Source organism: Trichechus manatus, unplaced genomic scaffold, assembly GCF_000243295.1.
Source record: "Trichechus manatus latirostris isolate Lorelei unplaced genomic scaffold, TriManLat1.0 scaffold00070, whole genome shotgun sequence".
In the NCBI taxonomy this organism is placed as follows: domain Eukaryota; kingdom Metazoa; phylum Chordata; class Mammalia; order Sirenia; family Trichechidae; genus Trichechus; species Trichechus manatus.
The window spans coordinates 9534692-9550499 of NW_004444006.1; the positions used below are offsets into that span (position 1 = coordinate 9534692).

The 15808-nt window shown below is 40.9% G+C and overlaps 1 protein-coding gene across 3 annotated transcripts in view; it reads right to left on the bottom strand.

Annotated features, from left to right (window-relative positions):
- The window catches only part of HDAC8 (histone deacetylase 8), a 331772-nt gene that overhangs the window by 214116 nt on the left and 101848 nt on the right, over positions 1–15808 (bottom strand). For 2 of the 3 annotated variants that reach the window (XM_004380149.2, XM_023734688.1), the window contains exons 5-7: positions 11389–11501; positions 7286–7363; positions 6380–6488 (exon numbers count right to left, since the gene is read on the bottom strand). In XM_004380149.2, coding sequence (XP_004380206.1) covers positions 6380–6488; positions 7286–7363; positions 11389–11501 — 300 coding nt within the window. Of the gene's footprint in view, positions 1–4280; positions 5391–6379; positions 6489–7285; positions 7364–11388; positions 11502–15808 lie in introns of those variants that run through there. The other variant, XM_023734687.1, reaches the window with a different exon arrangement.

Below are 15808 nucleotides of genomic sequence, written 5' to 3' on the forward strand. Positions count from 1 at the left end.
TGCCTTTGAATTATGGTGTTGGCAAAGAATATTGAACATAACCATGGACTGCCAGAAGAAGGAACAAGTCTTTATTGGAAGAAGTACAGCCAGAGTGCTCCCTAGAAGCAAGGATGGTGAGTGAGACTTTGTCTCACATACTTTGGACATGTTATCAGGAGGGACCAGTCCCTGGAGAACATCATGCTTGGTAAAGTAGAGGGTCAGCGAAAAAGAGGAAGATCCTCAATGATATGGACTGACACAGTGGCTGCAACAATGGGCTCTAGCATAACAATGATTATGAGGATGGCGCAGAACCGGGCAGTGTTTCTTTCTGTTGTACATAGGGTCACTATGAGTCGGAACTGAGTTGATGGCATCTAACAACAACAACAGTAAAGAATGCTTTCTGGTATTAGCCCAAGAGACAGAGAGGGCCACATAAACCAGAGACGTCATCATCTTGAGACCAAAAGAAGTAGATGGTGCATGGCTACCACCAAAGACCACCCTGACAGGGAACACAACAGAGATTTCCTGACAGAGCAGGAGAAAAGTGGGGTGCAGAACTCAAATTCTAGTAAGACCAGACTTAATGGTTTGATTGAGACTGGAGGGACCCCAGAAGACATGGCCCCCAGACTCTCTGTTAGCCCAAAACTAAAAGCATTCCTGAGGCTAACTCTTCAGACAAAGATTAGACTGGACTATGGGACATAAAAATGATACTTGTGAAGAGTGTGCTTGGCTCAAGTAGATGCATGAGACTAAATGGGCGGCTCCTGTTCACAGGTGAGATGAGAAGGCAGAGAGGGTCAGGAGCTGGTTGAATGGACACGGGAAATCCGGGGTGGAAAGGAGGAGTGTGCTGTTATAGTATAGGGAGAGCAACAAGGATTCATAACAATGTATGTATAAATTTTTGTATGAGAGACTAACTTGAATTGTAAACTTTTACTTAAAGCACAACAATTAAAAAAAAAAGAATGCCTTCTGGCTATAAAATGAAAGAGAGGACACAAACTAAGAACTATAAGCACAACTCTGAATTTCTTCATTTAAACTCAGCGTATGTCATGGTAATTCACAGTGGTCAAGGAGTTTGGTCATCCTGCAAGATTTGAGGTCTCTGAGTGGTGTCCTACTATTTATCAAAACTTCCATTGAGCCAACTGCAAGGAAGCACTTGTTGTTGTCCTTCCCTCCCATAATTCTTAACTTATAAATGCTCCCAAAGTCATCAACACAGCATTGTAGATAATAGATTTAATGTTACTAAGACTATCACACATTGCATTCAGATACTGTTAGAAAGCAAAAAGGTTAAACATTGGCAGTATTTCCTCTTGCAGATGGTATAGCTTGGGAACTAGCAAACCCTCCCTTTGGCAAAACAGTCTCCTTCTGCCACCAAACTGTGTGTGTATGTGGCCCTGGGAGGGGAGGGGTTGCCTTCATGTAAACAAAGAATACCTCCACAACTGCTACAAATTGGCCATAAACTTTCAATTGGAGGATGAGGTTTGATTAAAGAGCAATGTTAATGTTTCTTTATGCTAGTAAAAATAGGGTTCTACTTGTAATACCAACTCTAGTAGCTCCCATGGAAATTATGGGTAGCTTTTGGGAATCAGTGACCCTTGCCTTTCTATGTTAGCATTGAATAACCTATGGAGATCTGGCTGTGTAATTGTCTTTTACATAAAATGGAACCCAAGATCTTTTGGTGTTAGAAAATATTCATGCAAATATTCCATAGCCAGTCTATTACAAAAAGAAACACAAAGCCAATTTTTTTAAAGGAGGTTATGTTCAATCTTAAGATAAAACCATTAAGTTCCTGCCTGACTTGCTGGCAAAGTCAGACAGGCTACAGCAGGGAAAAAGTCATCTTATTTAAAAAAAAAGAAAAAAGGAAACATAGCTCAAGTGAATCCCACAGGGAGAGGCAGTTCAGGAGCAAACTAGAAATTGGGTAGCAAACAAAAATTAGAGCATCTTGTAAGTGAACCATCAATAAGAGGCCCTTTATATATTGTAAGTAAGAACTGAGCCAGAGAACCACTGGGATCACAGAATAAAAAGGATGAAAAAGAGATAGCAGCTATATTGAATGAATTTTTGAAATGAGTAAGCCAGTCCTATGTCAAATTTATCATTTGAGGCAGGTAGATGCGTCAGAGGAAACAATGGGAAATGTGCAGGAAACTCTGGTTCTAAGCTACAAAGTAGATATAGTCAAAAGCATAATGACTGGAACTAAGTGATATAGTTATCAGGGCTGGTCCTGTGTAAAACTAGTTGGCAACAGTGTTTTTGTTTTTGTTTTTGGTACCCCTTTCCCTCTACTCCTCTACTACCTAATTCCTGCTCCTCTGAATATTCAGGGTACTCATGCTCTAACCCCTTCAAAATCTGTCAAGAAAGGCTCTTTTAAACCATACATGAACAGCACAGTGGGGGTCAGGAGAGGTTGTTCCAAAATTGCATTTTAAGCTCTATTTCTAATCGTATAATAAAAATATGTGTTTTCTGTTCAAGGAATTTCAGGTATTAGTTCAACAGATGGGAGAGATGTTTGTGGCAGGAAGCCTTCCTGGCACCCTTGGAATCAGAGGTCCCTTCCCATAACACCTTGTCCAGATTTGACTTCTTATTTTTTTAATTGTGCTTTAGATGAAGGTTTACAGAGCAAATTAGTTTCTCATTAAACAATTAACACACATATTGTTTTGTGACATTGACTGTCAACCCCACGACGTGTCAACACTCTCCCCTTCTCGATCCTGGGCTCCCTGTTTCTATTTGTCCAGCTTTCCTGTCCCCTTCTGCTTTCTTGTCCTTGCCTCTGGGCTGCTGTGCCCATTTAGTCTCATATACATGGTTGAGCTACGTGTATTATTGTTTGTTTTATGGGCCTGTCTAATCTTTGGCTGAAGGATGAACCTCAGCCGTGACTTCAGTACTGAGTTAAAAGGGTGTCTGGGGGCCATACTATCGAGGTTTCTCCAGTCTCTGTCAGGCCAGTAAGTCTGGTCTATTTTTTTAAGTCTGAATTTTGTTCTGTATTTTTCTCCAGCTCTGTCCGGGATCCTCTACAGATTTGACCTCTGAAGAAAATCAAAGGAAAAAAATTTTATAATTCTAATGAAAACCTAAATCATCATTGTGTGGATTTCTGGTGTGGTTTCACAGGTAAAAGAGGCCCTGGGAACCATGAACTGATGAGTGTCTGGTTCTTTAACAGGCAAGCTAGAAGAATCTTTAATAAATGCTAGCCTCCTGTATGTTATAGCCATCAAACTACTGACAGCGGTGGCAAGGGGGCCAACATGGTTTCTGTAAAGGGAAATCATGTGTAATCTTCTATGGATCTTTTCCTTGGGACTAAACTAACTTTTAAAATGCTTCTGATCAAGTTTGATACCTAGGCTATTTTTAAAAATGAACTGCCATGAGATTTAAAATATTTTTTTTTATCATATAGTAAGAACTGGTTTACAGGAAAAGAAAAAGCAAACAGAAAATACAGGGGGAAAACAGACATTTTTATGAATGAAGAAGGATAAATAGTATAGCTCCTCAGTGGTGGGTACTGGAACCTCTCAAATCTGCAGTTGATACTAAGCTTTTCTAGGCAGTGAGATGCTAAGTTGATGGGGGTAAAAGGAAGATCTCAGAGGTTGTCTGATTGGCAGATTAGCTTCATCAGGGACATGTGTCAGGTAATTCATTTAGGGAGGGGCAGATATTACAAACTATACTTGCAGGATGATGAGTGTTGACCTTTCAGTTAAGACCCAGGAAGAAGCTCTAGGAAATACTGTGTACAGCACACTGAAGAGAACAACCTAGCTTCCTGCTATGGCAAAAAAAAAAAAAAAAAAAAAAAGCAACAAATGTTGGGCACTCTCAAGAAGGGGATTAAAAGGAAAACAAAATAATTCTTCTCCTTGCACACAGAACTGCAGGACATCTTTAGTGGTTAACTTCCCTATGCAACTCTGATCCCAATATCTTAAGAAGGAGAGAACAGAGACTAAGGAGATCTGTAAAAATGGCAGTGTGGGGACATTGGACCTGCTTGTCTAACTTCACAAGGTGGGAAGAGAATCATTATCCACATCAACAGCCCAAGGCTGATTGCTATGAGGTGGAGGTCAGACGTATCTTTACCCTCCAACCTTTTTACCAATTCTGACACAGCCGTCCCTCCCACGATGCTCTCAACTTCTCTGCTGGGTTCGATAATTCATTGTAATGGTCACAAAGAACTCACAGACAGTACAATTATGGGGTTTATTAGGGAAGAAACAGGTCATTCAGGATCAGGAATGACCCAGGATAGTTCTTCAGTCAGGACAGCTTTTCAGCCATGCCTGCAGGCAGGCCTCTCCCTGGGCCCCTGAGCCTCTGGGCCCCACAGCCTGCCCTCTGTCCTCCTTGGTCAAGTGTTACAAAGGTCTTTAACTCCACTGACAAGTGCCCAGGGGCACCTCACTTGCCAGTAAGCCTCAGCCCGAAGGTACTTAGCTCTCTGCTCCATGGGTCTGTTACACTAGCGCTGCTGACAACTGCCCAGAGACACCCCACTCCACCAGGAAGCCTCTTGCATAAAGACTCTCAGCTCTCTCATTCCACAGGTTGGCATGCCCACTGGAGCCTCCTTGCTCCGTGGGCTGGGAAGCCCATCGTTCCATCTTGGGCCGGTCTCCTGGTTCCACTGCCACTGTTTCTCTGCTGCTGCTTGTTGCTGTCTCATGCTGTCTCCAGTGTTACAGCTCTCCCTCTCTGTCTCCTGGGTCTCTAGGAGGTTCTCTGCACAGAGACCCGGGGTACAAAGGATGCACTCCACTCCTGGCTCTTCTTTCTTGATAGTAGTGAGGTCTCCCCTTTCCGCCTCTGGGATGGCTCATTTTAAGCCTAGCAGGATGGCAAAACTGGCTAATCGCCTTGTCAGAGTTCCATGCACCTTATTTGCATTGTTAGCAAGCTGTCCAATCACCATGGTGGGCCACAAGCAACTTATTTGCATTGTCCTACACAATCACTGTGTGGGAGTTATAAGACCATGTATGGCTAAAAGAGCCATATTAAGTAATTCACTGTACAGCAGGACCAAAGAACAACAACTAAAATCATTAATGGCAGGCTTCAAAAAGACTTTTTCAGTCTGAAAATACAGAAGTAGCCAGGAGATATGATCAAAATCTCTAAAATTATGAAGAGGCTAGTGCTGCTGAATGATGACTTGGTTTACCCAACCTTTTGAGCTAAGAGGTACCTCTGAAGCACAAAGTTCTTATTTTTTAATCATTCTACTTTGTTCATACAACTTCCAGTGATGATGGCCAGTGCAGCTCCTTTGGGAAGTCCCTGTTTCCACCAGAGGTTGGGAGAAATCTGAGCTGAGTGGAGGAAAGATCAAAAGCATTTCAGTTCCCCATTGCTGTTGCTGTTGCATGCCGTCTAGTCGTTTCTGACTCATAGTGACCCTATGGGGCAGTTGTACTCATAGGGTTGCTATGAGTCAATCCCCATTAAGAAAACCAAACGCACTGCCATTGAGTAAATTATGACTCATAGTGACCCTACAGAACACAGTAGAAATGCCCCATAGGTTTTGTGTGGCTGTGACCTTTATGGAAGCAGAAACTGCCATGCCACCAGGGGTCCTTCAATCCCCATTACTTACCTGAAATAATGTTGACATGCTGACTTCTAGTTAGGCTCACTTTCTCTGCTACCATTTGTCAACACTGAATTTGTGCCTCACCAATCTCAATTTTTATAAATATGAGTTTAGCCCCACCATTCCGTAGGGCTTTTCAGCCCCAATGGTCTAAACATTGGCACCAATCTGTTTGCTACAAGTGGCTGTAATTAAATTCTTAACTATAGTGTAAAAAGAATAAATTTCTAACTCCAATTTTAATACAATGGATAGAACTCAAGAATGTATAATAAAGAAATGTAGTCAACTCTCTAATATTCACATGGGTGGAGGAAGTACAGATTTCAATAATGGAAAACTGAAACTTATCCTCCTAGCCTAAGGAAATCCCATACATGCAAGTTTCTTCAGCTAAGAAGTAGCAGACAAGGGATCCACTGAGGGTGGCCTAGAAACTCTGTTCTTGGGATGGCCTTAATAATACTGGGGAGCAGGTAAGGTAAAACCAGGAACATGGCTGTGGTCCAACCACTTGGCTCTCCCAAACAGGGGCTGGCTACCTGATCAAGTAAGCATAATGAGCAGTATACAAAAGCAATGTGGGTATGGAGTGGTTTTCTTTTTCAAATTGTTCCTTGAAAACAAGAATTCTGTGAGATTGGGGGCCACTTCATCCTACAGAAATGTAATCCACTTGTTATTGCCCCAGCATTACTTCCATACCTTTCACAGATGTAGTAATACTTCTCATCCTGTATGCCATCCTGAATGGGCACATTTACACTATAGTACCGTCCCTTCCCTAGGCCAACATCAGACACGTCACCTGTTCCTGTAAAAGAGAGTTAAGAGGAGCACCATGATCAGTTATTAAGAATATGAAAACTAGAAAACTTGAAGAAGGATCCTCTGATAGGAATTCAGAAGACCTAAAAGGTCAATTAGGAGAACAATTCTGAATTACTGATGGTTTCTAAGGGATTGAAATTAAGAAAAGTAATATGGAGAAGTAACTGCTGTAAACAATGTTGGGGAAACAGGAGAACCATAAAGAAAACTGAAAAACCTTGGTTTCCATCTTGCTGGATCAAATCGACTTGTCATGCTACTTAACAAACCTGTTGCTGTCGAGTTGATTCCAACTCACAGCAACTCTATAGGACAGAGTAGAACTGCCCCATAGGGTTTTCAAGTTTGTGATCTTTACGGAAGCAGACTGACACATTTGTGTCCCGCGGAGCGGTTGGTAGGTTTGAACTGCTGACCTTTTGATTAGCAGCTGAGCACTTAATCACTGAGCCACCAGGGCTCCTTTCATGCTACTTAGGTTGACATAATATTAATATATCATTGCAATTATCAGGATGTTAGGAGTTAAATGGAGTATCAGATAGTATAGTATGGGTAAGTGAGCTGCCTGTGACAGTCTATAAAAATCATCTGGAAAAAGAAACGATTTTATATTTCTCTCGTCAATGTCACCTCAAATAACTGTGTTAAAATTTTGCATAGAAAAGCACCAATAAGCTATTAACAGTATAGAGCTACCCAAACGTAAGACATAAGAAATATACAGAGAATTGCTGTATTTATTCCTTAAATGTAATACTGAACACATAGATCACTTGCCTGGGAAAAATCCAGGGGAGAATTTGTGCAAAGACACGGTCATGACTTTGGAGGTGAAACTGAAGGCGTCTTCTACACCTACCAAAGAAAGAAACATCAGAAGAATCACTTCATATATGGCACTCCTGTTTTCAACAACTGAAATTATAGAAAGCAATACTGGGAGGAAGAGAATATAAAAAGGCAGCAAAAATAAAGCTAATACAGCTGAAGAATAAAAGTAACAAAAGCCTCTGTAATTACAAGATGAGGTAGAACTTTGGCCTCAAGTGAAGTTTTGGGGCTCCTTTGAAAATTTATGGCAAACTATAACTAGACTTTTCCTTTTTAAGCAATGGGATATCAGGGCTCTCTTTGCCAACCTGTTTTAAAAGGTTGGGAAGGGCTAGAGCTCAGAATTGAGGAGTTACCCACCAGAACTGAATAGAGGAAACTGGCACCATCTTGGAAGTTTTGTTTTGTTTTAGTGGTTCTAGTTAAATACTTGGGATTATTTTTTCCAAAGAAGTACAATTTAGAAACCCTTTGAAAAACATGACCAATACAGGCATTAGGTATTTTATAGTGAACACCTAATTAGAAAGTGCCCGTCTGTAACACAGATTTGGTTATAAACGCAGGTCACGCAAAGTCCCTTGTGCCAACTTACAATACATTTTTCTGGCTATAAAATATGGAAGGCTGAAAATAGCCTTTGCCTTGTCCTTAATAGCAGCTTTATAACAGAGTTATAAAGCCTGGAGGAAGACAGAGGCAAAAATACTTTTCCATTTAATCAGAGTCAAAAAATGAATAGAGGCCTGGGAGATAAAAGATGAGATTTAAAGTAACCCTTACAAGCCACTACTTATACCGATATACACACTGTCCATCTTCATGCCTCTCCTGTCAGAATCATATATAGATATACTATATTTAGATAATCAGTCTGTAAAATAGAAGCACTATTAGCAAGTTCACACAAAGAAATTGTCTCTGTGTTTACTTAATACTCTCAGTCTTCATTAGAGGGCAACAGAAACTTTAAAAAATACTAATTGTATCTGTATAGCATAGGTATGTTTGAAATTTCCCATGCTTTATCTTCTGCCCTAGGGAGGCAGTTAAAACCAGTTAAAGGCTCCAGGCACAAAGCACAAAGAAAAAACAAAATACAACAAATTATAAAAAAGCATTTCAACTTAGAAACTAAAGTATAAACTAGGAAAATTCAGGAAAATCCTGATTATTTACCCTTCTAGAAAGGTTGTACCAATTTACACCTTGACCAATCATGTATGAGAGTTCCCATTTTCCCACACTGTGACTATCGTTGGGTATTATTATTCTTTTTAATCTTAGTCAATAACAAAGGCAAAAAAAAATGATCTCGTTTCAGTTTGCATTTCTCTGAGTATCAGGGGGTTGAGCACCTTTTCATATGTTTAGTGGTTGTATTTGTATTTCTTTTCATGGAAAACATCATTAGGCATTATTATAAAATTGAACTTAAAAGAGGACATAGATAGATTGAGGGTATGGGGCTTGGTGGGAAAGAGAAGAGGGGTTAGGAAAATCAAAGATGGTGAGGAGAGGGTAGGAGTGGTCAGTGAAGCCACCACAGGATGCTAGTTATAGATTCATGGGAGGTTTAAAATAAACCAAATGTGTAAAGGTTTGCGGGTGGGGTGGGGGTCAGTGGAAGGGAGGTGATGAAGAGGGGAAATAAACTGTAATGAAACACACCATAAAAGCTGGCTAAAACAGGAAACTCTAAATGGTGTAGAAATAATATTGCAAATGAAAAGAACGGTTTCAGGTGACAGTCTGATTTCATTCTTATAGGGTTCAGTGTTGTTGTTAGGTGCTGTCGAGTCGATTTTTGACTCATAGAGACCTCACGTGACAGAGTAGAACTGCTCCATAGGGTTTTCTAGGCTGTAATCTTTATAGGAGCAGATTGCCAGGTCTTTCTCCTGAGGAGCCACTGGGTAGGCTCAAACTGTCAACCTTTTGGTTAGCAGCCAAGCACTTAACCATTGAACCACCAGGGATCCTTATATGGTTCAAATAGAGTTGTTCTATTCTCAAGCTGCGATACTAATAGTTAGAATTTCATAATCATTCAACAAATATTTTACTGAACCACTACCATATGTATGTCTGTTCAAAGCACTGCACAGAACAGAAAGAAATAAACAACTTGATTCCTGCTCTTAAGGAACTTACAGTTTCTATGGGAAAGAAGACACAGATCCATTAAAAAATTAACTAACAATATAAGACAATATATAATTAAATATCAAATCAGCAATATAAATAATACAGGACTTGAGAGAAGGGAAAGAACACTTGGGCTGGAGTGATCAGGGCAAATCTGCTACTGTTGGAACTTGAGCTAATGGGTAGAATCTGGAGATATAAAAAGGGAGGAGAAAACAAAACCAAGTTACGAAAAAGTGAAATGAAGTCAGGAGGTGGGAATAAATGAGATATATCTAGGGATCATTGAATAGACTAGCCTGGAGAGCGAGTAGTAGAAGATAAGGCTGGAAAGATGAAGGCGGCGAATTTGAGGTAGTCCTCGAAAGCTCAGGTAAAGAGTGTGGATTTAACTTGAAGACCACTGTTGCTTAGAGCGTGGCCTGTGGAACAACTGGATTGTTGCTAAAATGTAGACTCCTAGGTTCCATACCAAAGATACTAAATATGAATATCTGGTGGGCATGGCCCAGGAATCTTTATTTTAAAGCAAACTCCCAGGTCTTCCTGATGCACAGTCAAGTTTGAGAACCATTGCCACAGGCCAGGGGTCAGCAAACTAAATGGCCAGATAGTAAATATTTTAGGCTTTCCAAACTAACTAGGCCTCTATTACATATATATTTTTTCCTTTATTAAAAAAAAAACCTAAACCTGTTGCTGTCGAGTCATTTATGACTCATAGCGACCATACATAATCCTTTAAAAATGTAGAAACCATTCCTAGCTTGCTGGCCATGAAAAAACAAGCTGTGGGCCAAATGTCTTCCCCTCCTATAGGCAATAAGGAGTCTCTGAAGGTTTTTGAGTAAGGCTATGTTTTTATTGGCTGAGTATTCAGATATTCAATGAACATGGTTCTCAAAGCAGTGTATTGGTTGTTTTAACTCTCCCCTCTTCTCTCTGTTACCTTTTATATTCTGCCACCGTTCCATGGTGGCATCCATTCAGGTGATGTTCCCTGGGGAAGTTTCTCCCAAAATTTCTTCCTTCTTTTTCTGTTTTGGCAGCAGAATTGACCCTAACCTCAGCCATATACTATTCCTTTCCTCTTATGCCTTGATTGTGCTATTTTGTCTCCAAAAATCCCTGGAAACACGGAAGCAGCAATCACTAATGAGGGAGAGGGGTGAGAATACCCTAAACCAATAATTTACTGGATAAATAAGTGTTCCTGGATCAATGGGAATACTACGTGTCACAGACAGATAGGATATATTAAAGAAACAGAATGTGGGCAACTGTTATAGAAGTTTTACACTAGATGCAATGTATATAGGAGGGTTGGATAAGTCCTTTCAGTGGAATCTTCTGAGAAGGGATTAACAAGGTTAAGGCAAATCGTTAGAGATTCTGCTGCTATTAAAAGTTTGGGAGGATGCCCTGGGTTTGTGCAGGATAAGATATTTTAGCAATAGAAAGAAAGTGGCACAGATTCTGATCACCACAAGTTGCTAACCTTATTGGTGAAAAAGTCAGAATGTAAGTCCATCATACATCTATTTTATCTTGAAAGAAGCATCAAGGAGAAGAGAACACTGTTAGATCTAACCCCAGATTGCACTAAGAACCTATGGAAATACACTCGGGGAGGTTACTGAGCACTGGGATAAACTCTAGGTAAGATTTCTACTTCTTAAAATTCTCTGTTGGAGAGCTTTGATATTTAAAGCAGCTTGGTCAGCAAAGCAGGAATTGCATCAGTTAAAAGAATCTATACTCTTACTTACTTTAGATTTCCCAATTAGGAAAAATTTCAATTACAACAGGCACTTCTCCTTTCACCAGCTGCCCAGAAGCTGCTTCACTGAGAAAAGCCTGCTGTCCTAGCATGGAAGCATCTTTGAAACTGAAGGGCTTACCATCTCCATGGTGCAGATCCAAATCCACATAGAGAATACGGTCAAATTTCCGTCGCAATCGTAATATTCCCAGGACAGCATCATTGAGATAACAAAAACCAGATGCTTCATCTCTGCAAGAAAACAAGTTGCTATAGCCAACAGCCAAAAGCAATTCAAGGGAATCTTTACAGCCAAGTATCTAACCCTTGAGATCTATTCCCTTATAATTCCCCCTTCTTTTAAGAAAAAACAAAAAAATCAAAAAACAAAACCCATTTACAAAGATTATATAGTAAATAAATGCCCTAGAATGATCAGGGAATGAAGTGTTTTGGTAAACTAAATATTCAGGTGGATTGGTAAAATTTTTCATTCAGGTTCTCAGATTTTCAAAGAATTAGAATATTTAACTATACTAACAAAACAGAATCTTTCTCTGATGATTGAGGAATCATTTCAAAGAATTTGTAGTGCCCTGGGGTCATCATGGTGGCACAGTGGTTAAGAGCTCAGGCTGCTAACCAAAAGGTCGGCAGTTCGAATCCGTCAGCTACTCCTTGGAAATTCTATGGGGCAGTTCTACTCTGTCCTATAAGGTCGCCATGAGTTGGAATTGACTCAACAGCAACGGGTTTGTTTGTTTTTTTTTTGGTTTGGGGTCATCATGATGAATACTAATTATCACCTTTGGACTTTAAGAAAGCCAGAATATAGAAGGGGGCCTTAAAGACAGTCTTGCTCAGCCAGATGTAGATGTTGGAGATTGGATTATCTCTGTACTGACCCTATGACATAACCTAGAAGTCATTTTTTGAATAAGTTTTGGCACTTGTTACTCATAGAAAAGCTGAGTGTAGAATGTGCAAATGCAAAACCTCCTGGGCAGTATGAATGTGGTTGCCTTTCTGTAAATGTAATTATTACAATGGAGATTGAAACAGCCTTTTCTAAAGGTATTTTGTTTCCTTCACAAAAACTGTCTTCATTGACTTCATCGGTGTCCTTTAACTTTTTTGCTATTGATGATATTATGTCACTTTACCCTATGGTCAGCATTAACCCATTCTTTTATTATAGTTTCCTTCAGCCTTTTTGATTAGATGTAAAAGAATATTCTGTATCATCAAGAATGTATTATAAATTATTTTTAAGGTCTCATCCTACATCATACTTGTTTCTTTCAAATATCTAGACCATTTTTTCTAAGTTCTCCCTGATATTTCACTTAAACAGAATTCTAGGCATAAGCATCATGTAAAAGGAATCTTTGTCCAGTGCCCACATAATGAATAAACTTCATGAAATCTCTTATGTAATAACATTTCATATTCTGAACAATAACCTGCTTCATAGGCTAAATCAATGCGACAGGTACACTGGCAAGCAGAAGTTGGTAAAAATATCACTAGACACTGAATTTGCTTCATGAAGGTGAACTCAGCAAACATCTAGCAAAAGAATAGCTTGGCTGTAGATATGCAACCAGGAAGAAAGCAATTAGAGAAAAGGATTTGTCCATCTATGAATTCTCTGTAAATAAGCGCTAAATATGTGACATCTTTGAAAGTTCTTGGATGCTGTTTTCCAGATATGAAATGCCTACATTTTATAAGTCTGCTGTTGTAGCACATCGAATAAGAGTTCTGCTGTTCTCCCACTGAATATCAATAGCTTTTGGGTAAGTAGAACAGAACATTGAGTCTTAGGCAAAAGGAGGAGAGTAGAGAGGAGGAAGAATACAAATCAATACAAGACATACTTCCTTCCATTAGAAAGCCTAAAATTAAGTTAGGGAGACAGTTCATAAGCACAGAAAAAGAAAAAGAAAAACAAACAAACAAACAAACAAAAAAAAAACAACCAGAAACAACCCAAATGCCCATCAATGGACAAATGGAAAACTAAAATGGGGTACATACATACAATGGAATACTACTCAGTGATAAAGAAAAAAGAGTTCCCTAAACATCTTACAATGTAGATGAACCCGGAGGACATTATGTTGAGTGAAAGAAGTCAATCACACACACACGCACACACAAATGTTGTATGTTCTCACTTTTATGAAATGACATGAACAGATAAATATACAGAAACTAACGTTCATTAGTGGTTATGGGTGTGAGGGGAGAGAAGAGGGAGAAGTACTCTCTAGGTAGCAGTCATTTTTTGTTTATAGAAATGGAAAAGGTGGCACTGAATATGGGTGAAGTTTGCAAAGCCTGATTGATGTAACTGATGTCAATAAGCTATACACAGGGAAAAGAGATGAATGGGCAAATGCTATAGGTTGTGAATGGTCTTTTAACAATAACAGCAACCAAAAAGTGGGGGGAGGGGCTACAGATACTTACCTTTTAAATGACCTTTTGCTTCATGTATGGTCTTGATGTCATCCCACATACATGAAGAAAGCAAAAGGTTATTAAAAGACAGAAAAGAAAAAAAACCCAAAATGGATGTCAGAAGAGACTCTGAAACTTTCTCTTGAATGTAGAATAGCTAAAGCCAACAGAAGAAGTAATGAAATAAAAGAGCTAAACAGAAGACTTCAAAGGGCTTGAGAAGACAAAATGAAATACTATAATGAAATGTGCAAAGCCCTGGAGTTAGAAAACCAAAAGGGAAGAACACATTTGACATTTCTCAAACTGAAAGAACTGAAGAAAAAATTTAAGCCTTTAGTTGCAATATTGAAGGATTCTACAGGCAAAAAAAAAAAGAGCCCTGATGGCGCTGCGGTTAAAGTGATTGACTGCTAACTGAAAGGTTGGTGGTTTGAAGCCACCAGTGGCTCCACGGGAGAAAAGACATGGCAGTCTGCTTCCGCAGAGATTTACAACCTTGGAAACCCTATGAGGTCGCTATGAGTCGGAATTGATGGTACTGAAGGAAGAAGTCCAAGCTGCATTGAAGGCATTGGCAAAAAACAAGGCTCCAGGAATTGAGGGAATACCAGTTGAGATGTTTCAGCAAATGGATGCAACACTGGAAGCGCTCACTTGTCTATGCCAAGAAATTTGGAAGACAGCTACCTGCCCAACTGACTGGAAGAGATGCATATTCATGCCCATTCCAAAGAAAGGTGATCTAACAGAATGCAGAAATTATCAAACAATATCATTAATATCATACACCAAGTAAAATTATGCTGAAGATAATTAAAAAATGGTTGTAGCAGTACGTCAATAGGAAATTGCCAGAAATTCAAGCTGGAAAAGTAGTCCAAGATGGCGGTGTAGTCAGACACCTCATAATGTCCCTCTTACAACAAAGACCCAAGAAAACAAGTGAAACGGATATAGATAACAACTTTGGAACCCTGAACATCAAAGGCAAGGCTGAAGAATCGGACCGAGTACCAAGTGGAAGGAGAGACTGTACAAAGACAGCAGACACGGAGAATTACAGATTGCCGGTGCCCTGCCAGCAAAACGTGCATGGTGCAGCCATATTGAGACAAAGCAAGCAGTGTTCCCAGATGAAGCCCCCATCACCTGGCGAAGCCAAGCAGGAGTGACTCTGCACCCATGTCCAGAGCCAGGGAGGAGTGCTTCCCGCTCTGTGAAAGTTAAGTGTACTCACCTCACTCACTGTGCACCCCCAGGCACCTGTGTTAGAGGCCTATGGACCTGCAGTAGCCCCCATACCCCCATCATCCATTCTCCTGCATACATTCTAGGTCTGGCAGCAAACACCACTGCCCCACCCTCTGAGTCGGGGGCCTGTGGACCTGCAGCATCCCCTCTTCTGCCCACCCAATCACACTGGGGGCCTGCAATTTGGTGGTGCCCACTTCTCCATCCAATCACCTGTGCCGGAAGCCCGCGGACAGGTGGTGCTCCGTCTTCTGCCCACTCACCTGTGCCAGGAGCCTGTGGTCCAGCAGCACCCCCTCTTCCACCCATACCAGGGGCCTGTGAACTAGCCACCCCAATCAGGGCCTACAGACCAGCGGTGTCCCCTTCTCTGCCTGGCTGCTGATGCCAGGAGCCCGTGGACCAGCAGCACCCCCTCTTTCGCCTAGCCAACTGTGACGGGGGCCTGAGGCAGAAATGCCCACTCTTAAGCTCAACCACCTGAACTGGGGATCCGCAGATCAGTAGTGTCTCCTACTCCCTCCAGCCTCCTGTGCCAGTGGCCCAAGGACAAGCAGCATACCTTCCCCTGCATCCCGCTCAAGTGGGCATGGACACGCCCTCCTAGTGGGCACCTGTGAACTGGAGGCATACCCCCTGCCTTGCCTGCTGCTGCAAACAGAGGCTTGTGCTTGCTCCAACCACCTCCACACAGCCCTGCCTGCCCGAAACTGTCAGTGAGAATTTCCATATAACCCACGCGGTGACTGACGACCCAGGAACCCTTGCCCTGACCACTTGGCAACTGGCAGTGTGCACACACAACACCCAACCCAGCGATCAGTGAGAATGTTCCCTTC